Source organism: Salvelinus fontinalis, unplaced genomic scaffold, assembly GCF_029448725.1.
Source record: "Salvelinus fontinalis isolate EN_2023a unplaced genomic scaffold, ASM2944872v1 scaffold_0167, whole genome shotgun sequence".
Classification (NCBI taxonomy): domain Eukaryota; kingdom Metazoa; phylum Chordata; class Actinopteri; order Salmoniformes; family Salmonidae; genus Salvelinus; species Salvelinus fontinalis.
In genome coordinates this window covers 259,273-287,102 of record NW_026600376.1, presented here as the reverse complement: position 1 = coordinate 287,102, position 27,830 = coordinate 259,273, and the positions used below count along the sequence as shown (strand labels likewise).

General features: G+C 43.6%; 2 protein-coding genes across 5 annotated transcripts; both read left to right on the top strand.

Annotated features, from left to right (window-relative positions):
* Window positions 1-82: 82 nt before the first annotated feature.
* LOC129844029 (kunitz-type protease inhibitor 2-like) lies at window positions 83-14,847 on the top strand. Its single transcript, XM_055912402.1, has 7 exons — window positions 83-367; window positions 506-559; window positions 685-733; window positions 1,243-1,470; window positions 2,744-2,821; window positions 3,449-3,634; window positions 11,567-14,847. The coding sequence occupies exons 4-7, from the start codon at window positions 1,245-1,247 to the stop codon at window positions 11,584-11,586; spliced, it is 510 nt and encodes a 169-aa protein (XP_055768377.1). The 5' UTR covers window positions 83-367; window positions 506-559; window positions 685-733; window positions 1,243-1,244; the 3' UTR covers window positions 11,587-14,847.
* Window positions 14,848-21,866: 7,019 nt separating this feature from the next.
* Window positions 21,867-24,470, top strand: LOC129844027 (urocortin-3-like). 4 transcript variants are annotated; one of them, XM_055912398.1, is made up of 2 exons: window positions 21,867-22,691; window positions 23,135-24,470. In XM_055912398.1, the coding sequence occupies exons 1-2, from the start codon at window positions 22,599-22,601 to the stop codon at window positions 23,594-23,596; spliced, it is 555 nt and encodes a 184-aa protein (XP_055768373.1). In that variant the 5' UTR covers window positions 21,867-22,598; the 3' UTR covers window positions 23,597-24,470. The 4 variants fall into 4 exon arrangements, with proteins under 4 accessions (XP_055768373.1, XP_055768375.1, XP_055768374.1 ...); XM_055912400.1 differs by having other exon boundaries at window positions 22,600-22,814; XM_055912399.1 differs by having other exon boundaries at window positions 22,600-22,814; window positions 23,103-24,470.
* The last annotated feature ends 3,360 nt before the right edge of the window (window positions 24,471-27,830 follow it).

Genomic DNA, 27,830 nt, shown 5'->3' with positions numbered 1-27,830 from the left:
ATTAGGGAAGTACGTAATAGTGAAGTACGTAATAGTGAAGTACGTATTAGCGAAGTACGTAATATAAATACGTAATTGTATTTATATGTGAGAGAGTGTGTGTCTATCTGTGTGTGTGTGTTTATCTCTGTGTGTCTATCTTTGTGTGTGTTTATCTATCTGTGTGTGTGCCTATCAGTGTGCCTGCCTGTTTGTGCATGTGCCTGTGAGAGCACATGTGCGTGGGCTCACTAGCACGCGCAGCACCTGTGTGAGTAAGAGCGGTCTCCATTTTGCTGTGTTGTCCCAGGGAGAGAGGGGCAGGAGAGGCAGAGGGAAGCCTTGTCAGACAGGACCACCTGGAAGTCCGGGACAAAGAGGAGGCAGTGTAAGCTACTTCATAGACCAGACACATAACACTCACACACATGTTGTTGTTCATGTATCAATACCTAATGGGAGTTACTGTCACGAGGCTGGGTGACAGTAATAATTGCTGTGATAATAACCACTGTGTCTTTTCCAGGGAGAGCTCGGAAACGAGGGACTAAAGGGAGAGAAAGGGGAACCCGGACTCTCTGTAAATACATCTTACTTATTCCCATACACACGTTTGACACCTGCCTGGCCTAAGACATATTTATATTGACAGACAGCTTGGTTGAAGACAGGGTCTAAGCAGCACAATGCTCTCTCTGTTCTCAGGCCGAGGAGGTGAAGGAGCTGGTCAACCAAGAGGTTGTGAACCAGTGCGGTGAGTGTTTCTGTGTTTGGCTGTGTGTGCGCATGCAGGTCTGTGTGGCTGTTGTACATTCTAAAAGTCCCACTGCTGCGGCATGGCACCCCTGTGTGTTCTGCCATCTGGTGTGCCCTCTCTGTGGAATGGCCCGTTGAGAGAGGGGACACCGTGACCGACCGGAGTCATTCACAAACACCAGACTCATAAACCATCATACCACACACCAGAACCCAGAGGGCCATACAGCCACAGGGTCAAACGCATCTTTAGTTTACACCTCCACAACTTTGAGGAGAAAGGCATTGTTGCCTTATCTGTAGTGAACATCATTAAAGTAGAGAATTCGTTTTGTGTCAACATATCATATCAAATTATCATCAAATTTCCTCCATTAGTTTCCAGGCGAGGTGTGAATGTCTGACTATGAAATTGTCAATTGAATCCAGTAAAAGCCTCTTTAAGGCAGGCTCATGTTTATTCAATGGTAGGGGAAACACTGACTATTCTGTCTGTGGTTGTTGCAGGGATGGACTTGAAGTTTATGGTGAAGTCCAAGGACCCGGATGCTGAGAGCATGTTTGAGAGGGATCCGGACGAGCCTATATCCATCCTCACTCGCAGCCTACCTGAGGATGAGATGGGAGAGGAGGAAGAGGACAAGAAAATACTTGAAAAGGAGCTGGTAGGATCAACCACTCCTCCCCCCGTCCCCTTGCAAGAGGAGGGGACCCCAGGTGATGACAACCTTACCGGTAAGTCAAAGTTAGAAGTTTGTGCCGTATCTGGTGTAGCGGTCCAAGCTCCTGACCACATATATGCCCCTGGTCCCGATGTCATGCTGCTTTCCATTCCTGTACAGCAAAGCCACACTTTTTTACACAGAAGAAAACCTAAACATCTCTTGTCTGTCACGAATGTTGAATAAAATTATATTTAAACTGTGGGGTTGGTTCTTATTCGGGTCGAAATTCCAGACAAATATCCACAGAAAAGTATTGTTTATACCCCACCTATTTGAGGAACTAATAAATAATAAGCTGTTTTTTCCTTCATGTAAACACTGCCCTTGTCCCTAGGTGAGACCCTCGCTTAGACCAATCTAATATCCTATCCATCTTTTTACTAACCTCCAGAGTTGACCCCAACCCTGAAGCTAGACTCTCCATTCTGAATGCTTTATTACTGTGAGTAGAAAAAGACGAGGACAAAGACAGAGGGAAAGAGAGAGAGAGGCAGAAAGAAGCAATCAAAGCAGTGTTATCGCGGGTCATTATCCTAGCCAGCCCTAGGCTACTGGGCTTCTCATCCCATTTGAATCCCTATTTCAGGTTCCATTGAACCAAAGAGATCGGAAATAATCAAAGGCTCACATTGCCCCTGTCAATGTCAATGTCACCATTGTTATGTGTAATCCTGCGCCCGGGATCGTGTCATCTAGCTTAACGTATAGGTATATACATATGACCTGAGTTCCAAAATTATTTATCTTTTCAAATGCTCTGAGCATTTAATTGAACTTGCCTGGTGTGCCAGATGGGCGGGGTTTTCACTTTTGGGAGAATTACATTGATTCCATTACACCAGACTTGATTTTCCTGATAAAAAAAAAGTTAAATAGGAATAAAATACAAACTCCATGATCTCCCCGTAAATGCAGTGTAATTTACATGCAAAATGTATCAGTCACAGACAAACATCTGACTTGGAGATAACGAACATTCGTAGACATTTCCATCTTTCATTAGTCTTCTTGGTCAAAAATCCTTTCCTCCATGTCTCCCTGGTCATCCTCCAGTGTGAACCTATAGAGAGTCAGTATAACAGACCAAGTCTGCAGACCACGGCTGTATTCCAAATGGCCCTCCATTCCCTGTATAGTGTAATACTTATGACCAGGGCCAATAGAGTTTACATTTTTTAAGGGCCCTGTGTGTTGATTAGAGGAGTGGGACGCAGCAGGCCCCACTTAGTGATAAATGTTTGAATCTGCCTGTCTGTAAGCTAATGAGTTCTCTCGGCCTTCAGACTCTGGAGCCAACAGGGGAGCGGATTGGGGACTGAGGCACAGGAGAAGAAGGGTTCCGAGAGTTGGGCCAGGCTCAGGTGAATGAATGGAACTTGTTTTCCTTTCCATCTCTCTCTTTTCTCTCTCCGTCTTTCCTCTTCCTCTTGTTCCCACTTCTTCCTCTTGTCATTTTGATTATTTTTTTTCTTGCACTCTCTCTCTCTCGCTGTCAATCCTCTCTCTCTCTCTCTCTCTCTCTCTCTCTCTCTCTTATAATTAGTCTTTAATGAGGAGTGTATGGGGCACAATGCGGGATGAGAAAGATAAGAGTGTGTTGGTGTGCGCGTGCTAGAATTTATGAATGAATGTGCAACCCACATTGAAAGGCAAAACTATAAAAAAAATATTATTCACTTAATTAATGGAAGATCTAACAATGACTCATGCGCTTGATATCACAGCACAATGAACATTATTTCTTTGGTTAACACAAAGGATTTTAATTCACTGAGGATAATATTCCTAATTCTATGTGTTTTTGAATGTGTTCACTCTTGTCAAACATGCCTCAAAAAGATTTTCTTAATTCTCTGATACTTAACTCCTATAAATTTGTGATTAGCCTGGTCCCAGATCTGTTTGTGCTGTCTAGCTCCTACAGTCATCGTCATGTTTGGCACAAACAGATCTGTGACCAGGTTATATTACCTCTACTTTTGCTTTAGACTTGACCCCTGACCCCTGCCTGCAGCCCATGTCAGAGGGGGGATGTTGGGAGTATGTCCTGCTGTGGTACTACCACCCCCGCTCCGGGGAGTGCCGGCCGTTTGTCTATGGAGGTTGTGAGGGCAACCACAACCGCTTCAACACCAAACACGATTGTCAGAGGTGGTGTGGGAAAGAGAGGAGAGGTAGGGAATTACTTGATGCCGGTAGTAGTCTCCAGGTTAGAGGTGACGAGGAGGAATCCCTCAGTTTACGGGTGACAACTGGGGGGAGGTGAACCAACAGCCGGAGGGTTACTGGCTTCAATATCCCATGTGCTATCTAGCGCCTTTGTGCCTTTGAGCATGGCACTTTACCCCTAATTGCTCCAGAGGCAGTCTGGGTACTGTGACAGCAAAAAAATAAGGACTTTTCAGTCCAAATGGACCAATAAAGCAAATATTGTATTCTATTGGAATACCTATTTGGGAAGCAGAGGAGAGGTAGGGAACCGCTAACGATGACTAGGGAATGACAAGAGGAGATTTGGAAATGAGACATATACACTACATATACACTACCGTTCAAATGTTTGTTCAAAAGTTTGGGGTCACTTAGAAATGTCCTTATTTTTTAAAGTAAAGCTAATTCTTTGTCCATTAAAATAACATAAAATTGATCAGAAATATAGTGTAGACATTGTTAATGTTGTAAATGAGTATTGTAGCTGGAAATGGCTGATTTTTAATGGAAAATCTACATAAGGGTACAGAGGCCCATTATCAGCAACCATCACTCCTGTGTTCCAATGGCACGTTGTGTTAGCTAATCCAAGTTTATCATTTTAAAAGGCTAATCGATCACTAGAAAACCCTTTTGCAATTATGTTAGCATAGCTGAAAACTGTGGTTCTGATTAAAGAAGCAATAAAACTGACCTTCTTTAGTCTAGTTGAGTATCTGGAGCATCCGCATTTGTGAGTTGGATTACAGGCTAAAAATGGCCAGAAACAAAAGACTTTCTACTGAAACTCGTCAGTCTATTCTTGATCTGAGAAATTAAGGCTATTCCATTAGAGAAATTGCCAAGAAACTGAAGATCTGGTACAACGCTGTGTACTACTCCCTTCATAGAACAGCGCAAACTGGCCCTAACCAGAATAGAGTGGGTGTCACGATCGTGTGGCGGATTAACGGACCAAAATGCAGCAGTTGGAAAATATGCCATCTTCTTTTATTTTAACACGAAGATGAACACGACACAAAAACACTTTAACAAAACAACAAAATAACAAAACGACCGTGAAGCTACAAACGTTGTGCACAAACATACAGGCTACTAACGTTCTTACATAGACAATTACCCACCACCAATGAGAGCCTATGGCTACCCTAAATAAGGCTCCCAATCAGAGACAACCGAAATCAGCTGTCTCTAATTGGGAACTCATTCAGGTAACCATAGACTCTCCTAGATAACTAACCAACATAGACAACGCTAGACATCTACACTCAACACAAAACCATCTACTACACCCCATAACCCCTTTACCAAATAAACACCCAAAACCAACAAAACATAAACATTCCCCATGTCACACCCTGACCTAACTAAAATAATAAAGAAAACAAAGAATAATAAGGCCAGGGCGTGACATAACCCCCCCCTTGAGGCGCGAACTCCGGGCGCACCATACACAGTCTAGGGGAGGGTCTGGGTGGGCTCCCCTCCACGGTGGCGGCTCCGGCTCTGGTCGTAGTCCCCACGTCACCACAGTACACCACCTCCTAGGCTTCCTCCAAACGACCCCCCTCCACATTAACCCCATTGCATTAAGGGGGAGTTCCGGACTAAGGGACAGCTCCGGACTAAGGACCAGTACCAGGGTAAGGGGCAGTACCAGGGTCAGGGGCAGTACCAGGATAAGGGGCAGTACCAGGGTAAGGGGCAGCACCAGGGTAAGGGGCAGCACCAGGGTAAGGGGCAGCACCAGGGTAAGGGGCAGCACCAGGGTAAGGGGCAGCTCCAAGGTAAGGGGCAGCTCCGGACTGAGGAATGGCAGCTCCGGACTGAGGGACTGCAGCTCCGGACTGAGGGACTGCAGCTCCGGACTGAGGGACGGCCCATGGCTGGCTGACAGATCTGGCTGCTCATGGCTGGCTAACGGATCTGGCTGCACATGGCTGGCTAACTGATCTGGCTGCTCATGGCTGGCTGACGGATCTGGCTGCTCATGGCTGGCTGACGGATCTGGCTGCTCATGGCTGGCTGACGGATCTGGCTGCTCATGGCTAGCTGACGGATCTGGCTGCTCATGGCTAGCTGACGGATCTGGCTGCTCATGGCTAGCTGACGGATCTGGCTGCTCATGGCTAGCTGACGGATCTGGCTGCTCATGGCTAGCTGACGGATCTGGCTGCTCATGGCTAGCTGACGGATCTGGCTGCTCATGGCTAGCTGACCGATCTGGCTGCTCATGGCTAGCTGACCGATCTGGCTGCTCATGGCTAGCTGACCGATCTGGCTGCTCATGGCTAGCTGACGGATCTGGCTGCTCATGGCTAGCTGACGGATCTGGCTGCTCATGGCTGGCTGATGGATCTGGCTGCTCATGGCTGGCTGACTGATCTGGCTGCTCCTGTCTGGTTGGCGGCTCTGGCAGATCCTGTCTGGTTGGCGGCTCTGGCAGATCCTGTCTGGTTGGCGGCTCTGGCAGATCCTGTCTGACGGACGGCTCTAGCGGCTCCTGTCTGGCTGGCGGCTCTAGCGGCTCCTGTCTGGCGGACGGCTCAGTGGGCTCATGGCAGACGGGCGGCTTTGCAGGCTCATGGCAGACGGGCGGCTTTGCAGGCTCATTGCAGACGGATGGCTCAGATGGCGCTGGGGAGACGGATGGCTCAGATGGCGCTGGGGAGACGGATGGCTCAGATGGCGCTTGGCAGACGGGCAGTTCAGTCATTGCTGTGCAGACGGCAGACTCCTGCCGGCTGAGGCGCACTGTAGGCCTGGTGCGTGGTGCCGGGACTGGTGGCACCGGGCTGGGGACACGCATCTCAGGGCTAGTGCGGGGAGCAGCAACAGGACGCACAGGACTCTGGGGACACACAGGAGGCTTGGTGCGTGGTTTAGACACTGGTGGTAAAGGGCTGGAGACACGCACCATATAGCTAGTGCGTGGAGGAGGCACTGGTGGTACTGGGTTGGGGCGGGGAGGTGGCGCCGGAAATACCGGACCGTGCAGGCGTACTGGCTCCCTTGAACGCCGAGCCTGCCCAACCTTACCTGGTTCTATGCTCCCCGTCGCCTGACCAGTGCGGGGAGGTGGAATAACCCGCACCGGCCTATGTAGGCGAACCGGGGACACCATGCGTAAGGCTGGTGCCATGTACGCCGGCCCGAGGAGACGCACTGGTGACCAGATGCGTTGGGCCGGCTTCATGACATATGGCTCAACGCTCAGTCTAGCCCGGCCGATACGTGGAGCTGAAATGTACCGAACCGGGCTATGCACGCGTACAGGAGACACCGTGCGCTCTACTGCGTAACACGGTGTCTGCCCGTACTCCCGCTCTCCACGGTAAGTACAGGGAGTAGGCGCAGGTTTCCTACCTGACTTCGCCACACTCCCTTTAAGGCCCCCCCCAAAAAATTTTGGGGTTGTACTCACGGGTCTCCAGCCTTGTCTCCGTGCTGCCTCCTCATATCGCCTCCTCTCGGCTTTCGCTGCCTCCAGCTCTTCACGAGAGAGGCGATATTCTCCAGGTTGATCCCAAGGTCCCTTTCCTTCCAATTCGTCCTCCCATCTCCAGAGATCCTGTGTAGGTAGGTCCTGTTGCCGCCTTCCATGCCGCTTGGTCCTATGGTGGGTAATTCTGTCACGATCGTGTGGCGGATTAACGGACCAAAATGCAGCAGTTGGAAAATATGCCATCTTCTTTTATTTTAACATGAAGATGAACACGACACAAAAACACTTTAACAAAACAACAAAATAACAAAACGACCGTGAAGCTACAAACGTTGTGCACAAACATACAGGCTACTAACGTTCTTACATAGACAATTACCCACCACCAATGAGAGCCTATGGCTACCCTAAATAAGGCTCCCAATCAGAGACAACCGAAATCAGCTGTCTCTAATTGGGAACTCATTCAGGTAACCATAGACTCTCCTAGATAACTAACCAACATAGACAACGCTAGACATCTACACTCAACACAAAACCATCTACTACACCCCATAACCCCTTTACCAAATAAACACCCAAAACCAACAAAACATAAACATTCCCCATGTCACACCCTGACCTAACTAAAATAATAAAGAAAACAAAGAATAATAAGGCCAGGGCGTGACATAACCCCCCCCTTGAGGCGCGAACTCCGGGCGCACCATACACAGTCTAGGGGAGGGTCTGGGTGGGCTCCCCTCCACGGTGGCGGCTCCGGCTCTGGTCGTAGTCCCCACGTCACCACAGTACACCACCTCCTAGGCTTCCTCCAAACGACCCCCCTCCACATTAACCCCATTGCATTAAGGGGGAGTTCCGGACTAAGGGACAGCTCCGGACTAAGGACCAGTACCAGGGTAAGGGGCAGTACCAGGGTCAGGGGCAGTACCAGGATAAGGGGCAGTACCAGGGTAAGGGGCAGCACCAGGGTAAGGGGCAGCACCAGGGTAAGGGGCAGCACCAGGGTAAGGGGCAGCACCAGGGTAAGGGGCAGCTCCAAGGTAAGGGGCAGCTCCGGACTGAGGAATGGCAGCTCCGGACTGAGGGACTGCAGCTCCGGACTGAGGGACTGCAGCTCCGGACTGAGGGACGGCCCATGGCTGGCTGACAGATCTGGCTGCTCATGGCTGGCTAACGGATCTGGCTGCACATGGCTGGCTAACTGATCTGGCTGCTCATGGCTGGCTGACGGATCTGGCTGCTCATGGCTGGCTGACGGATCTGGCTGCTCATGGCTGGCTGACGGATCTGGCTGCTCATGGCTGGCTGACGGATCTGGCTGCTCATGGCTAGCTGACGGATCTGGCTGCTCATGGCTAGCTGACGGATCTGGCTGCTCATGGCTAGCTGACGGATCTGGCTGCTCATGGCTAGCTGACGGATCTGGCTGCTCATGGCTAGCTGACGGATCTGGCTGCTCATGGCTAGCTGACGGATCTGGCTGCTCATGGCTAGCTGACGGATCTGGCTGCTCATGGCTAGCTGACCGATCTGGCTGCTCATGGCTAGCTGACCGATCTGGCTGCTCATGGCTAGCTGACCGATCTGGCTGCTCATGGCTAGCTGACGGATCTGGCTGCTCATGGCTAGCTGACGGATCTGGCTGCTCATGGCTGGCTGATGGATCTGGCTGCTCATGGCTGGCTGACTGATCTGGCTGCTCCTGTCTGGTTGGCGGCTCTGGCAGATCCTGTCTGGTTGGCGGCTCTGGCAGATCCTGTCTGGTTGGCGGCTCTGGCAGATCCTGTCTGACGGACGGCTCTAGCGGCTCCTGTCTGGCTGGCGGCTCTAGCGGCTCCTGTCTGGCGGACGGCTCAGTGGGCTCATGGCAGACGGGCGGCTTTGCAGGCTCATGGCAGACGGGCGGCTTTGCAGGCTCATTGCAGACGGATGGCTCAGATGGCGCTGGGGAGACGGATGGCTCAGATGGCGCTTGGCAGACGGGCAGTTCAGTCATTGCTGTGCAGACGGCAGACTCCTGCCGGCTGAGGCGCACTGTAGGCCTGGTGCGTGGTGCCGGGACTGGTGGCACCGGGCTGGGGACACGCATCTCAGGGCTAGTGCGGGGAGCAGCAACAGGACGCACAGGACTCTGGGGACACACAGGAGGCTTGGTGCGTGGTTTAGACACTGGTGGTAAAGGGCTGGAGACACGCACCATATAGCTAGTGCGTGGAGGAGGCACTGGTGGTACTGGGTTGGGGCGGGGAGGTGGCGCCGGAAATACCGGACCGTGCAGGCGTACTGGCTCCCTTGAACGCCGAGCCTGCCCAACCTTACCTGGTTCTATGCTCCCCGTCGCCTGACCAGTGCGGGGAGGTGGAATAACCCGCACCGGCCTATGTAGGCGAACCGGGGACACCATGCGTAAGGCTGGTGCCATGTACGCCGGCCCGAGGAGACGCACTGGTGACCAGATGCGTTGGGCCGGCTTCATGACATATGGCTCAACGCTCAGTCTAGCCCGGCCGATACGTGGAGCTGAAATGTACCGAACCGGGCTATGCACGCGTACAGGAGACACCGTGCGCTCTACTGCGTAACACGGTGTCTGCCCGTACTCCCGCTCTCCACGGTAAGTACAGGGAGTAGGCGCAGGTTTCCTACCTGACTTCGCCACACTCCCTTTAAGGCCCCCCCCAAAAAATTTTGGGGTTGTACTCACGGGTCTCCAGCCTTGTCTCCGTGCTGCCTCCTCATATCGCCTCCTCTCGGCTTTCGCTGCCTCCAGCTCTTCACGAGAGAGGCGATATTCTCCAGGTTGATCCCAAGGTCCCTTTCCTTCCAATTCGTCCTCCCATCTCCAGAGATCCTGTGTAGGTAGGTCCTGTTGCCGCCTTCCATGCCGCTTGGTCCTATGGTGGGTAATTCTGTCACGATCGTGTGGCGGATTAACGGACCAAAATGCAGCAGTTGGAAAATATGCCATCTTCTTTTATTTTAACACGAAGATGAACACGACACAAAAACACTTTAACAAAACAACAAAATAACAAAACGACCGTGAAGCTACAAACGTTGTGCACAAACATACAGGCTACTAACGTTCTTACATAGACAATTACCCACCACCAATGAGAGCCTATGGCTACCCTAAATAAGGCTCCCAATCAGAGACAACCGAAATCAGCTGTCTCTAATTGGGAACTCATTCAGGTAACCATAGACTCTCCTAGATAACTAACCAACATAGACAACGCTAGACATCTACACTCAACACAAAACCATCTACTACACCCCATAACCCCTTTACCAAATAAACACCCAAAACCAACAAAACATAAACATTCCCCATGTCACACCCTGACCTAACTAAAATAATAAAGAAAACAAAGAATAATAAGGCCAGGGCGTGACAGTGGGAGGCCCCCGTGCACAACTGAGGAAGAGGACAAGTACATTTGAGTGTCTAGTTTGAGAAACAGATGCCTCACAAGTCCTCAACTGGCAGCTTCATGCATTCAAGTGCTGCATTTTCTTTTAGGAGATGTACTGTTGGTAGTTGTCAAGGGACATGCTAGTTGTCACAATGGACATATTTTGAATATATGTACACCACCATTCAAAAGACGCGTCACAAGTCTTCAACTGGCAGCTTCATTAAATAGTACCCGCAAAACACCAGTCTCAACGTCAACAGTGAAGAGGCGACTCCGGGATTCTGGCCTTCTAGGCAGAGTTCCTCTGTCCAGTGTCTGTGTTCTTTTGCCCATCATAATCTTTTATTTTTATTGGCCAGTCTGAGATATGGCTTCATGAGGCGACTCTGGGATGCTGGCCTTCTAGGCAGAGTTGCAAAGAAAAAGCCATATCTCAGACTGGCCAATAAAAATAAAAGATTATGATGGGCAAAAGAACACAGACACTGGACAGAGGAACTCTGCCTAGAAGGCCAGAATCCCGGAGTCGCCTCTTCACTGTTGACGTTGAGACTGGTGTTTTGCGGGTACTATTTAATGAAGCTGCCAGTTGAAGACTTGTGACGCGTCTTTTGAATGGTGGTGTACATATATTCAAAATATGTCCATTGTGACAACTAGCATGTCCCTTGACAACTAGCAACAGTACATCTCCTAAAAGAAAATGCAGCACTTGAATGCACCATCAATCAAGGCCAAGGTTGGTATTCAGGAATAGAAGGGGTCAAAGATGGAGGGAACCAATCAGACTAGCCAGAGCTGGCACTAGAAAAGAGAGAGGTGATCTAGACAGCCATTGTGAATCTTGGGATAAACATGGGCCAACACCAGACAGCCGGGTCAAACACATTATTTGAAGTGCACTTGATTTAGCTTGCCGTTTGACAAATGTATTTGACATCAGTCTGGCACACACAAATGCAATCTCAAAGGAGGGGCAGTACGCTATTGTTGCATTACATAACACATTCATTGTTTCTTCACAGGTCTTGAGCCTAGAAGGTGAGAGAGAGCCGGCAATCAAGACAATTCTTATTTTTGTAAATGCCAGTGTAAAATGTTCTAATTTTTGTGCAGATCTGTTTTTTTAATATTTAAAGTAAACTAATGATTATCCACACTTGAGAGAAATGCCCATATAGAGCAGAGCTGCATGGGTTTCATATATTTGCATAATCATTTGAAATGCTTTATCTGTGCCTGTTTGAGCTTGCCAGGCTTAATAACCCAATAGAAAAGTCCCAAAACTGCAAAACCCTGCCCATCTGGGACTCCAGGCAGTCTTAAGCTAACGCTCAAATTATTTTTCAAGTATTTTAACCCACGTCTAATACAGGCATTATATTTTCTATTGACTATGACAATTATAGTTGACTCACCATGCGAATGTTATGAATGTGTTCTTTCATGTTGTAATCAAAAGGTAGCCTGCACATTCTATAGTACTATAGTATAGCACATTCTATTGTACTATAGTATAGCACATTCTATAGTACTATAGTATAGCACATTCTATAGTACTATAGTATAGCACATTCTATTGTACTATAGTATAGCACATTCTATAGTACTATAGTATAGCACATTCTATAGTACTATAGTATAGCACATTCTATTGTACTATAGTATAGCACATTCTATAGTACTATAGTATAGCACATTCTATAGTACTATATTATAGCACATTCTATAGTACTATAGTATAGCACATTCTATAGTACTATAGTATAGCACATTCTATAGTAATATAGTATAGCACATTCTATAGTATAGCACATTCTATAGTACTATAGTATAGTGTAGCACATTCTATAGTACTATAGTATAGCACATTCTATAGTACTATAGTATAGCACATTCTATAGTAATATAGTATAGCACATTCTATAGTACTATATTATAGCACATTCTATAGTACTATAGTATAGCACATTCTATAGTAATATAGTATAGCACATTCTATAGTATAGCACATTCTATAGTACTATAGTATAGTGTAGCACATTCAATAGTACTATAGTATAGCACATTCTATAGTAATATAGTATAGCACATTCTATAGTATAGCACATTCTATAGTACTATAGTATAGTGTAGCACATTCTATAGTACTATAGTATAGCACATTCTATAGTAATATAGTATAGCACATTCTATAGTATAGCACATTCTATAGTACTATAGTATAGTGTAGCACATTCTATAGTACTATAGTATAGCACATTCTATAGTACTATAGTATAGCACATTCTATAGTACTATAGTATAGCACATTCTATAGTACTATAGTATAGCACATTCTATAGTACTATAGTATAGCACATTCTATAGTACTATAGTATAGCACATTCTATAGTAATATAGTATAGCACATTCTATAGTATAGCACATTCTATAGTACTATAGTATAGTGTAGCACATTCTATAGTACTATAGTATAGCACATTCTATTGTACTATAGTATAGCACATTCTATAGTACTATAGTATAGCACATTCTATAGTATAGCACATTATATAGTAGTATAGTATAGCACATTCTATAGTACTATAGTATAGCACATTCTATAGTAATATAGTATAGCACATTCTATAGTATAGCACATTCTATAGTACTATAGTATAGTGTAGCACATTCTATAGTACTATAGTATAGCACATTCTATAGTACTATAGTATAGCACATTCTATAGTACTATAGTATAGCACATTCTATAGTACTGTAGTATAGCACATTCTATAGTACTATAGTATAGCACATTCTATAGTATAGCACATTCTATAGTAGTATAGTATAGCACGCACTATAGTATAGTATAGCACATACTATAGTATAGTATAGCACATACTATAGTATAGTATAGCACGTTCTATAGTACTATAGTATAGCACGTACTATAGTATAGCACGTACTACCGTACTATAGTATAGCACATTCTATAGTACCATATTATAGCACATTCTATAGTACTATAGTATAGCACATTCTATAGTACTATAGTATAGCACATTCTATAGTATAGCACATTATATAGTAGTATAGTATAGCACGTACTATAGTATAGGATAGCACGTACTATAGTATAGTACGTTCTATAGTACTATAGTATAGCACGTACTATAGTATAGCACGTTCTATAGTACTATAGTATAGCACATTCTATAGTATAGCACATTATATAGTACTATAGTATAGCACATTCTATAGTACTATAGTATAGCACATTCTATAGTATAGCACATTCTATAGTAGTATAGTATAGCACGTACTATAGTATAGTATAGCACGTACTATAGTATAGTACAGCACGTTCCATAGTACTATAGTATAGCACGTATTATAGTATAGCACATTCTATAATACTATAGTGTAGCACATTCTATAGTACTATAGTATAGCACATTCTATAGTATAGCACATTCTATAGTACTATAGTATAGCACATTCCATAGTACTATAGTATAGCACATTCTATAGTATAGCACATTCTATAGTACTATAGTATAGCACATTCTATAGTACTATAGTATAGTATAGCACATTCTATAGTATAGCACATTCTATAGTACTATAGTATAGCACATGCTATAGTACTATAGTATAGCACATTCTATAGTATAGCACATTCTATAGTACTATTGTATAGCACATTCTAAAGTACTATAGTATAGCACATTCTATAGTACTTTAGTATAGCACATTCTATAGTACTATAGTATAGCACATTCTATAGTACTATAGTATAGCACATTCTATAGTACTATAGTATAGCACATTCTATAGTACTATAGTATAGCACATTCTATAGTACTATAGTATAGCACATTCTATAGTACTATTGTATAGCACATTCTATAGTACTATAGTATGGCACTTTCTATAGTACTATAGTATAGCACATTCTATAGTAGTATAGCACATTCTATAGTAGTATAGCACATTCTATAGTACTATACTATTGCACATTCTATAGTACTACTTCTAATTGCATAATTTGTTCTAGTTGTTTTTAACACTTCAACCCTGATAGTACTGATATAGTTCAACCCTGATACTACTGAAAACATTTTTAACACTTACACCCTGATACTACTAAAAGAGTTTTTAACACTTAAATCCTGATACTTCTGAAAGAGTTTTTAACACTTAAACCCTGATACTACTGAAAGATGTTTATTGTATTGGTACATGATTCTACACCAATGCCACTGTTAATGTGAGTATTTACTGTTTTAATGTGTGTCATTAAATCACAACAATGAGTCTATGACGTTCCTTTACCACTGTGTGTGTCAGTGAATCACAACAATGAGTCTATGTCGTTCCTTTACCACTGTGAGGGTCGGTACCCTTTAAGATGAGGGAGGACAATTTTTTTTATTACAGCATATTGTAAGACTTTCATTCATATTCCATTCACCCTACTACTACATGATACTCAGATTTTCCCTGTACCCATCATGAGGTTGCTACAACCTAGCCTATGAATGAAAGTTTACAACGTAGGGGCGCACAGGTTGAGAGAAAGATTTGAGGTGACAGACCGTAACACACAGACAGACAGTGACACATTCAATACTAGCTGATCTACGGTGTAATCATTAGTCCAACAGTTGCAAATTAGAGTTCAAATTCAGGTATATTTATCCCCGTTCAATTCCATATGCTTCTGTTTAAAAAATGTTTTTCAACAGAATCGGCAGAATGAATACACCCTTGATCACATGCAAACAGCACGTAAAATAGCCACATACAAACAGCTTGTTGTCTTCCTTCTCGCATCTATGCACACTCCTCCTTTCACCTTTTCCCTTTGCTTGTGGACTTCAATTAACAACACATCAGCTGTATGTGACCAGGCGAAAAAAACACTCCAAGCCAAACCTTCATATCATGACCGCCACACACAGCCTACCCCATTGTGACCATATGAGCTGAAGTAACATCATAGAACTAACGTGTTAGTAAATCCGCTACAATCATGCAGTAACGTTAGTGTACCGTCAGTAAGCAGTTTAGCAGTTACACCGGTGGGTCCCAGTGGCAATAAATGTGTAAAACCAAAAGCTTGGAAAAGAGAAAGGAAAACGCTGAACACTGCTGCTCATGCTTCCAGGTGATATTTATAACAACGTTGCTATATGAGCAGCAGTGTACAGCGTTTTCCTTCCTGTTTTCCAGGAGTTTGTCTACAACTCCAGCACCTGCGGAAAGTACCTGGATGTGCGTTTGTTCTTCAGCTTTTATACATAAAACCAAAAGCTTACCTTGACATGGAAGACTTCCAGTGTTGGATAGTCATAGCAAGCTAGCTAACATAGCATCCCTATGTTTGAGCCGGGTATTTGAGTAGGCTAAACTAGCTAGCTTGCTGCATTTGCTAGCTAAGTAAGTGAAGTGAAAGTGAAAAAAAGGACAAAATATAGCTATCTCTCTATCTCTTGCTGCTCCTTCATTTTTATATAAATTAATTTGTTAAAAACTGTTCAACTATTGTCTTGCGCTCTCTTTTAGTCAACTATTCGCCACATTTTATGCATTTATGCACTGCAGTGCTAGCTAGCTGTAGCTTATGTTTTCAGTTCTAGATTCATTCTCTGATCCGTTGATTGGGTGGACAACATCTCAGTTCATGCTGCAAGAGCTCTGATAGGTTGGAGGATATCCTCCGGAAGTTGTCATAATTAATGTGTAAGTCTAAGGAAGGTGTGAGAACCATGAGCCTCCTAGGTTTTTGAAGTCAATGTACCCAGCTGACGGAAGCTAGCTGTCCTCTGGCTACACCATGGTGCTACCCTACAGTGCTGTTGAGGCTACTGTAGACCTTCATTGCAAAACAGTGTGTTTTAATCAATTATTTGGTGACATGTGAATATATTTTGTAGTTTTATCTGAAAATGATAACTTTTTCAATGTTTCACTATTTAAAATTTTCCTGAAATTCACTGAGGATGGTCCTCTCCTTCCTCCTCTCAGGAGCCTCCCCTGGTGTGTGTGTGTACGTGCATACGTGTGTGTATGTGCATAAGTGTGTGTGTGTGTGTACGTGCATCTGTACATGCGTGGGTGCGTGTCGTGACCTATTTTTTGCACTTGTATTTGGACTGCTACTTTGAATCTTGGCTAAGTAACTGGTCTAAATGCTGCCATGTTGGCTCTCTCTCAGGACTCTCTCCCTGCTTGGGCCACTGAATTCCCTATTGAGAGAATCTCTCTCCAACCCACACACATACACTCACTCTCTCTTTCCCCCGCTCTTCTCTCACTTTTTGTCTCTCTTCTCACAATTATCATATTCTCCCCTTTCCCAAAACTCTCTCCATCCCTCCTTTCCTCCTAGCTCACATTACACAACCCTATCACCTACCGCACATAAAGCACCAGTATCCCACCAGGCTTAAGGCTAAAACACCCGCGGGTGGCTGACTACCCACCTGCCTGCCTGCCTTGCCACCTCTCTCTACTACATATGTCCCCGCAACAGGGGGTGACATCATGCAGGCTGAGGGCCAGAAGAGAGCCCAGCAAGGTAACAGAGGGCTGTATTTGTCAGAGGAGAGGACAAACCGTCTACGCTCGGTAGCAGGAGAATCCTGGTTGAAATAGATTGGTTGGATGGAAGGGGGTTGGTAAAGGAACCGATTTGACTTATTAATTTTACAATATTGTTACGTTCCCAGCTGACAAATTCAAAATTACATTCACAACAAAGGGAACTAACAAAGACAAATCACCTTGACAACTAAAACAAACCAGAAAGGGGTTCTGAAAGTCACCCATGTTGGTGCCCACTGAAAGTTGACAAACCCACTAGTAAGGGTTTCTAAAAGACACCCACCATAGATGCCCACTAGGTTTGCCTCCAAAAAGACAAACTAAAATAAAAACCCACAACATCTTAGGATAGGGAATAAAAAGAATATGAAACAAAATATACAGGGGAAAACCCAAAACTCAGGCTTCTTTCAAACTTAAATAGGTTGAGCTCGAAATTGCGCCCCAGCTGACGTGAAGTGTAGCTCTCCCAACATCTCTCAAGCTCAACTGGAGCACTGGGCCAACCACTCTTAAATATCACCTGGGCCAGCCACTCTTAAATATCACCTGGGCCAGCCACTCTTGAAACCTCCTAAGGATCGGACCCTTTTTTTAAATTTTCGCCTAAAATCACATACCCAAATCTAACTGCCTGTAGCTCAGGACCTCAAGCAATGCATATTCTTGACACCATTTGAAAGAAAACACTTTGAAGTTTGTGGAAATGTGAAATTATATAACACATTGGATCTGGTAAAAGATAATACAAACAACAAAGCATGCGTTTTCTTTTTTTCTATCTTTGAAGAGAAAGGCCATACATTGAAATAGGATTCCAGGTGTAATTTAGATGTTGTCCACCAGACAGCAGCAGTGTGTGTGCTAAGTTTCAGACTGATCCAGTGAAGAACTCCATCACTACACAAGTCTGTCAGGAGTTTGCCCAAATGTGCCAAATTGGTCAATTAATACATTTTCAAGTATGTAACTATAGAGAACATACAAAAATGCTATGGTAAAAAAATATATATGTTTACACACTCCCAGGAATGTCATGCATGATGGATCACTAGATTCCCTACAGAAAATACACTAACCTTAACACATCTATATTACCTGGACCAGCCACTCTTAAATATCACCTGGGTCAGCCACCCCTAAATATCACCTTGGCCAGCCACTTTTAAATATTCACCTGGGCCAGCACAGGTGAAACACCTCCCGACTAATGAGATGGACAAGCCAGCACAGGTGTAACACCTCCCGACTAATGAGATGGACAAACCAGCACAGATGTACACCTCCCGACTAACGAGATGGACAAGCCAGCACAGGTGTTACACCTCCCGACTAACGAGACGGACAAGCCAGCACAGGTGTTACACCTCCCGACTAATGAGATGGACAAGCCAGCACAGGTGTTACACCTCTGACTAACGAGATGGACAAGCCAGCACAGGTGTAACACCTCCCGACTAATGAGATGGACAAGCCAGCACAGGTGTTACACCTCCCGACTAACGAGACGGACAAGCCAGCACAGGTGTTACACCTCCCGACTAATGAGATGGACAAGCCAGCACAGGTGTTACACCTCTGACTAACGAGATGGACAAGCCAGCACAGGTGTAACACCTCCCGACTAATGAGATGGACAAGCCAGCACAGGTGTTACACCTCCCGACTAACGAGACGGACAAGCCAGCACAGGTGTTACACCTCCCGACTAACGAGATGGACAAGCCAGCACAGGTGTTACACCTCTGACTAACGAGATGGACAAGCCAGCACAGGTGTAACACCTCCCGACTAATGAGATGGACAAGCCAGCACAGGTGTAACACCTCCCGACTAACGAGATGGATAAGGCAGCACAGGTGTAACACATACTTACTAACAAGGTGACACCAATCGGTGCACCCAATGTGCTAACATGCTGCCTCGAAATATAAATGAAAAAAACAAAACTGGTAACAAAATAAATAAATATATATATATATATATATATATAGTTAACCAGGTAAGACCCATTAAGGTTAAGAACCTCTTTTGCGAGGGTGACCTGGCAAGAAGTCAAAACAGGGAAATAGCAGCGTGTACATGACAAAAATTACAAAATACATCCAAAATACAAAGTGTCACAAGTTACGGATACAATTGAATATTAGAAACAACTGCAGCAATCACAAACAGTGTAATCGATCAGAGTCAGCCCCTAACTTTAATATCTTTTGAAGCATGTTCCAGGATGAAGGGGCATTATGGGAAAAATATTGTTTCCCCATCTCAGTTCTTATGTTTCGGGCAAATCCAATACAACACATTACTCAGTACCACTCTCCATATTTTCAAGCATACTGGTGGCTGCATAATGTTATGGGTATGCTTGTAATAATTAAGGACTGGGGAGTTGTTCAGGTTAAAAAATAAATGGAATGCAGCTAAGCACAGGCGGAATCGTAGAGGAAAACCTGGCTCATTCTTCTTTCCACCAGACACTGGGAGATTTAATTCCCCTTTCAGCAGGACAATAACCTAAAACACAAGGCCAAATATACAATGGAGTTGCTTACCAAGAAGACAGTGAATGTTCCTGAGTGGCAGAGTTAGAGTTTTGACTTTAATCTACTTATAGATATATGGCAAGACCTGAAGATTGTTGTCTAGCAATGATCAACAACCAATTTGACAGAGCTTGAAGAATTTTGAAAAGAATAGACAGATATTGCACAATCCAGGTGTGGAAAGCTCTTATTGTAACGGAATTCATCCTCCTCATCTGACGAGGAGTAAAAAATGTCAGACCAATGCGCAGCGTGGTAAGTATCCATATTATTCAATAATACTGAACACGACAACAATACAAAAATAACAAAGTGCATCGATAAGAAAACCGAAACAGTTCCGTGTGGAACACACAGACACGGAAGACAACCACCCACAAAACACAACAGAAAACAGGCTACCTAAATATGGTTCCCAATCAGAGACAATGAATGAAACCTGCCTCTGATTGAGAACCATTTCAGGCCAAACGAAAAACCCAACATAGAATGACAAAACATAGATAACCCACCCAACTCACGCCCTGACCATACTAAAACAAAGAAAATACAAAAGAACTAAGGTCTGAACGTGACACTAATAGACTTACCCAGAAAGACTCACAGCGGTAAACGCTGCCAAAGGTGCTTCTACAAAGTATTGACTCAGGGGTGCGAATACGTATGTAAAATTAGATATTTTCAAAAAATATTTAATTTGAAAAAAAATTACAAAAATGCAAAAAAATAAATAAAGGTTTTCACTTTGTCATTATTGGGTATCGTGTATAGTGAAAAAATCGTGAAAAAAATCTGTTTAATCCATTTTGAATTCAGGCTGTATCACAGCAAAATGTGAGATAAGTCAAGGGGTATGAATACTTTCTGAAGGCACTGTGTCATGGAACAGATTTGACTTATTCCTTTAAATAAAGGTTAAATAATTTAAAAAACGTTGTATTCAGGACAAAAAGTTAATTGGTTTTCCACATTTTTACCAGTACTACTTCAGTTAGCCTTGTTGCAAACAGGACGCATGTTTTGGAATATTTGTATTTTCTACAAGCTTCCTCCTTTTCACTCTGTCAATTAGGTAAGTATTGTGGAGTAACTACAATGTTGTTGATCCATCCTCAGTTTTCTCCTATCACAGCCGTTAAACTCTGTAACTGTTTTAAAGTCACCATTGGCGTCATGGTGAAATCCCGGAGAGGTTTCCTTTCTGAGTTAGGAAGGAGTCTGTATCTTTGTAGTGACTTGGTGTATTGACACACCATCCAAAGTTTAATTATTAACTTCACCATGTACCATGTAGGTAAAATGTAATATGTAAAATGTATGTAAATGTAACCAAAAAGCTGTAAAAACAACAACAATATATTTTGGTCATCCGAAGATGGGGGTTGATGGATGGGTTGATTTAAAAAAATAATATTATAATAATAATACAAACGTCACGGTGCTCAAAGGGATAAATTCAATGTCTGTTTTTTTATACCAATCTACCAATTGGTGCCCTTCTTTGCGAGATATTGGAAAACCTCCCTGGTCTTTGTGGTTGAATCTGTTTGAAATGGTGTTTTAATGGGTCCATGCAACTTATTATGTGACTGATTAAGCACATGTTTACTCATGAACTGATTTAGTCTTGCCATAACAAAGGGGTTGAATACTTATTTATGTATTAATTTGTAAAAATTTGGACAAACATAATTCCACTTTGATTTATGGGGTATTGTGTGTAGGCCAGTGACAAAAAAAATCTAAATGTAATTCTGTAACAACAGAATGTAGAAAAAGACAAGGGGTGTGAACACTTTCTGAAGGCACTGCATATGTCACTGAGCAGACCCTTTTATCGAAAGCGCCTTACAGTTTGTGACACGTGTTAATTGAAGTCATTGCTGTAGCACCATGCTCTTACCAAGGGGTCACACAGAACCGAGTGAATTAACAGCAGCAGAGGTCAACCCTTCTATAAAGCATGCATGATGACATCTTTCCTGAATTAAGACTTTTGATACAATCACCTCAAAACCTAAGACGGACGAGGGTTTATCCAGCATAATGGGCACCAACCATATGGGCACACAGTGTGGATGAGCCTGCCTGCTGAGATGAACGCTGTCCGTGCCTATACATTCACCCAAGTCACGACTCGGTTCGGACGCTACAGACGTTTTAGTGAGAAGACCGATTTTTGGGATGTCTCCTGGTCTGATACACAGCGCTGTAGCTCTGCGGTTGAAAGTGGCGAAAAAAATGACATATTTACCTTAAACTGACGGATTATGTTAATTAGATACTCCTAAGGATAGGATATAAGCTCAAGGAACTTTAATTGAAAGCTCATGGAGTAGACCTGTTGTTTACCTCATGGAATATTCCAACACATCTCTTAGTTACCTCTATCATTCCTCATGCCTATTCTGATCTGTGCAACGCCCCTACCCCATAGCCTGTAAAAACAAGATAACCTCCTAAAAAGTTATTTTTAATACAAGTATTTATTTGTATTGATTGGCAGATATTTTTTAATCAAGAGAATCAAGGCCCAGTGGTAAACATCTGAAAATATTGTTCGGAAGGTTGTGCACTGCGCATGGAAGCAAGGTGCGCGTGGAGCTGTCCATGGTGCTGAATGCCATAGAATCAACAAGTAGTGAGCGTTTCATTTTCTAGGCTACTCACGAGCGCTATGTTGAAACTATTGGAAAAACATGACATTGGCTGACACAATCTGGTTAAACGTTTGAAACTGCAAATAGCTTTGTAGGATAAATCGGATGTGTTACAAAAGTGTCAGAAGGGGTGACGAAATGGATCCTTGCAAGGGGGTGTCAACGCATCAGAGTCAGTGTGTGATCTTTGAGAGAGAAGAGACCAAAAATGTCAACCCTATGACGTTAGTTCTGGCGTACGAAGGAATTCCGAACGAATGGACGTGCGAGCCAAATTCGTGATCAGAAGACGCGGAAAGAACAAGGCGAGAACGAGGTTGGGAGATCAGGGAAGCCCGAATTTTAAAACGGTGGGATTACCAATATTTTATAGCCTATTCAATTGTTATCTAGGGTGTTTTTCTTTGTTTGTACTAGTCACATGTGACTTTCTGGCGGAAACTGTCTTCTAGAATTACAGTGCACGGAACTTGGTAAGTTATTTTTTGATCTGGCATATTTCCGTGTGCTCAAATCATGAATGTAGTTAAATATTTCAATATTATTCACTTAATGTTTTGATCGGATCAGACATTTTTAAACCATAAAGTGTTGCTTTATATAATTTACAATAGGGAAGGCAATAACGCGTAAAACTGATCTACTCTTATGGACTATTGTCTTTACGCATGGTGAACATGGAGAGGGTTATATTTGTCAGATATATGGGAACTTTTAAAGTTTAGTGACCAATAAACGAACGGTTTTCTCTCTCTCTCTAGTACTAGTACTCTCTCTCTCTCCAATCGCTTAGGACATCATGATGCCGTTCCTAAGAACCCTGGTTGTGCTGGCTGTCCTCTGCGCGCCAACCTCCAGCCTCTGTCTCAGACTGTACCAGAGCGACTCCAGCCTCCTCTGTGACGATGACATACTAGCTGAGACGAGCGACGTTCCCAGTGAAGAGTTCCCAGTGTCGGAAAGCTGGGGCTCTCTCTTCAAATCCGGAGACACTCTCTCCTCCGTAGAGTCGCGGGAGAAAAGGACGTCGACTTACCCCGCCAACTACAGGTTTCTCAGTCAGACGCAGCTAAGGAGTAAGATGTTCCAGAACAGCATAAATAATGACCGGCTAAGCAAGTTTACCCTCTCTCTAGATGTGCCCACCAACATCATGAACATTCTCTTTGACATCCAAAAGTCCAAGAACCTGCGCGCAAAAGCGGCCGACAACGCGCGTCTGATGGCGCAGATTGGACGAAGGAAGAGACAGTAGACTATCTCTCCGACGGTTGAAGCCGCTACCCTGATTATCCATTACATATTAGATTTTCACTCTGACAAATACGTATTGTGGGAAGTTTTATTTTTCCTCAAATCGAACTTTCAGATGCAATATTTGTGAGATGTTTTTTTTCTTCCTGTGGTTATAATCTAGCAAATTTAAATACGAAACATAGGGATTATTGAGATGGACTTTTCTGAAGTACAATTGGAGTGTTTACTGTACAGGCCTATTCTATTTTAGAATCCCTGAAATTGAAGAAAATCAAAAGACAATTCGAGATTATTTGGAACAAGTCTACACACTGAATGATTTTTATTTCTGTTCAGAATATACATTTCAATTAGTTAAAATGAAAGTACTTTCAAGATAAGATTAGGCCCTATAAAGCTATACAACTTCTAGTCTTCCACTGGAGTGTTAAAGATCGAACCAGGAAATGTGGTATAATGAGAGGGGTCTTTGAAATTAGATAAGGCAAATGAGGAAATATGTAAATTGTACATGCATAAAATCAGTGGGTAACCTGTAATTAGCCTGAAATGGTTTGCATTTCCTCTCATTTGTGCCCGCGTTTTATAGGAAAAGCAAGACATGCTTATGCTTGAAATACAGGACAGTACGGTACAATACAAATTATGTGAACAAATTGCATTCATTGAAATTCGCACACATTTTGCGGCATATTTAGTGTAAAGAGAAGCGAGTTAGCCTATATACCTTTGTGAATAGACGCTAGAATGTGAAATGTTTCTGAGTTATTTCAAGGTAAATGCATGGTAGCCTCAATGTTTGATCATCACATGTCTGTTATTTTTATACACAAAGGGATTATTTTTCCTCAAATAAAAGCAGATGAATTAAACGTTGTCTTCAATAATGGCCATTTTCACATTTAGAAGGTGTTGTAATTTAGGTGTTAGGCATAATCAAGTCAGTCAGTCAGTCAGCCAGCCAATGGAAAACAACAGCTTTGTCTATATGAACTATAAATATATTATCGGCCCTATATATGCAATAGCTTTCAGGTGTGTTAAACACACACACGCACACACACACACACAGTTGGGAGTCATCAGTGACCACTACATTTCCTCGTCTCTAAATATTTTAGAGGCATTTAAATATGTGTTTTATTATGACATTGTATTATATTAAAAATTGCATTTATTATGACAAGTGAGCCTATATGCAAACTTGAATGTGTGAACCAGCTTCAGGTTAGGATTTTCTGTCACGAATCTTGTTCTTGAGGCAGCTCCGCAGAGTGGTCACTAGCTGGCACAGCCACAAAGTCGAAAGATCTGATTTTATACCTAACCCCAGTGGCGACCCATCATTTGAGCCCCACCTGCCTGTTTTGCATGTTATTTTGGCATTAATACTTATCCGATAGCAGTTTTCAATCAATGTAAAAAAAGATGTATATCATTGAGTTAATAAAGCTGCCTACAAACATGGTCTCTTTTTTGTTTTCTAGAGTAAGGCAGCTACAAAATGCAGGTGTTTCAGGCTAGGTCAGTGCTTTCTGTGGTGGTGGGGCAAGCCAGCAGGAAATACGGACTGTTGCGTCGTGATTGGATCAGTGTTCTGTCACTCATGGGGACATCCCAGTAACTTTGAGAAAACACACTTTATATCAGAGTTGTCTCAAAATGGCTATGCATATTCATGACATGAGGCTAGTAGCATAGCATCTCTCTCGATTGAATACAGGAGGGTGAAGTCAACAACCCTCGTTGAATATTCAAAATAAGATTACAATAATGACCAATCCAAACAAAGGATAGGCAGGAGCTAGACAGCCTCTTTGTGGACAATGACTCCCATTGTTGGGGCAGAGAGACATGTATCTTGTCAGTATATCCATAAGCTTTGCTACAATTAAATTACATTTCAATTGATGGCTGCTGTGATGGCACACTGTGGTATTTCACCCAATATATATGAACGTTTATCAAAATTAGATTTGTTTCAAATTCTTTGTGGGTCTGTGTAATCTGAGGGAAATATGTGTCTCGAATATGGTCAGACATTTGGCAGGAGGTTAGGAAGTGCAGCTCAGTTTCCACCTCATTTTGTGGGCAGTGTGCCCATAGCGGCCTCTCTATGACGGCCTCTCGCAATAGCAAGGCTATGCTCACTGAGCCTGTACATAGTCTAAGCTTTCCTTAATTTTGGGTCAGTCACAGTGGTCAGGTATTGGTGTTTTACATTGTACACGGAGGATGCTTTTGTGAATTCTTGGTTGGTGAGCGGACCTCAGACCTCACAACCACAAAGGGCAGTAACTGATTCAAGTATTTTTAGCCAGATCCTAATTGGGAGGGTGTAGAGGCCCTTCTTGCCTTGTCTCTCAGATTGTTCTCAGCTTTGTGGGAGTTACCTTGTGGTGCTGATGTTTAGGATGAGTTGTGTATAATTTTTTGTGTGCTCCACGGCAATAGTGTCTAGATGGTATTTGTGGTCCTTGCAACTGGACCGGCTTTTGGAACAGCATTATTTTTGTCTTACTGAAATTTACTGTGCAGAAGATCTAGGTGCTGCTGTAGACCCTCCTTGGTTGGGAACAGAAGCACCAGATCGTCAGCAAACAGTAGACATTTGACTTCAGATTCTAGTAGGGTGAGTCCGGGTGCTGCAGACTGTTCTAGTGCCCTCGCCAATTCGTTGATATATATGTTGAAAAGGGTGGGGCTTAAGCTGCATCCCTGTTTCACCCCACGGCCCTGTGGAAAGAAATGTGTGTGTTTGCCAATTTTAACTGCACACTTGTTGTTTGTGAACATGGATTTTATAATGTCGTATGTTTTTTCCCCAACACCACTTTCCATCAATTTATATAGCAGACCCTGAGTCAAAAGCATGAGAAGACTTTGCCTTTGTTTTGGTTTGTTTGTTTTCCAATTAGGGTGTGCAGGGTGAATACACACTACCATATGTGGTAGTGTGTGGAAACGCCAAGCAGATGCTTCACATTTATATGTCCGGTGAAACATTTGTCTCATTGTTCTATCTGTGATGGTACTTTCTGTATTTCTGTATTTCCAATTTCTTTGATGAAGTCTGTGCTCCTGCTCTTTAGGCCAAAGGGAGATGACCTCAGACCTTGTATATTCCAGGATGAGATAGTAAAAGCGTTGTATTCCATAGTGTCTAGTCTTGTTTTCGTGTGGTTTATGCTCAGACCACTACAGTAGGTGTGAGCAGATCATGTTGAGTATCTGATACATACTTTAGGTCGCAGGATGGGGCAAGCCATCATCTATGCCAGTGGTCACCAACCAGTCGATCGCGATCGACTTTTCGATCTCCAAGGCATTGTGTTCCTTTTTTATTATTAGTCTCGGGCTGTTGGTGGTAGGTGCAGCCATTTCAGCTGCCCTGGCGCCAGGTAGGAAAACTGTTGCCATTTCATGTGTCTGAAGGTACAAACTCCCACCACTTCCCCGTGGGCCTAGAGAGGAAATCAAGTGCACTATGCTAACGCAGGCCAATCAGATTGCTCAGATAACCGAGCCTCTAGTAAGGTAGCAGGCATAAAAGGAAGCTATGGCAAAATTGATACTGTGAGATTTCAAAACGTTTAAAACCATGACTAGAGAGAAACTGCCAACGAATACAGCAGAGCTGCTGTTTTTATGAGTGAGTTCGTGTTTAAGTTCTTTCTCAGCACTGTCAAAACTTTGTATTCAGCACTTTTATAACCCATAAAATGTGCGTTCTTCCTATTTCCACTCAGCGCTACAACAATCAGTGCAGCAGTAATGAATGAGTAGGAAAGTGTAGTGATAGGCTGGCGTTGTTGTTATTAGCGACTTGGGTATTTTTTTAATATTGAGGAATATTTCACTTTCTCTGTTCATAGGAGTAACAACATGAATTTGTGCATGAGACAGAAGTAATGCAGTGCAACTCGAGTTTCGCCATCATCTGGAAGACGGTGTCCCTTTTTGGTCAGTGTCAGTGGAGGAAAGGGAAAGCGGAGGGATGTTGAGAGACGACCCTCAGTCTGCTGCTCTCTCCCTCAGATGCAGGCACCATCAGCTCAGTAAAATAAAAAGCAAATTATTTAAATGTATGCTCACTCAGCTGTGCCTCACAAGTAATACAACAATGGATCTATTACCGGTGTGATCATATAGCCTACCTCAAATTTTGAAATATAAATTTCCCGAACAACAATGCGTTGGCAGATCAATTCAAGCAAAGCCAGTATGCCGTG

Bases quoted from the DNA above. Each gene is read 5' to 3' on its own strand.
- LOC129844029 (XM_055912402.1), top strand. From the start codon at position 1,245: ATGGACTTGAAGTTTATGGTGAAGTCCAAGGACCCGGATGCTGAGAGC. The intron at 1,471-2,743 runs GTAAGTCAAAGT...CTCGGCCTTCAG, and splicing joins AGGTGATGACAACCTTACCG to ACTCTGGAGCCAACAGGGGA. The intron at 2,822-3,448 runs GTGAATGAATGG...CTTTTGCTTTAG, and splicing joins GAGAGTTGGGCCAGGCTCAG to ACTTGACCCCTGACCCCTGC.
- LOC129844027 (XM_055912398.1), top strand. From the start codon at position 22,599: ATGGACGTGCGAGCCAAATTCGTGATCAGAAGACGCGGAAAGAACAAG. The intron at 22,692-23,134 runs GTGGGATTACCA...CCAATCGCTTAG, and splicing joins GAAGCCCGAATTTTAAAACG to GACATCATGATGCCGTTCCT.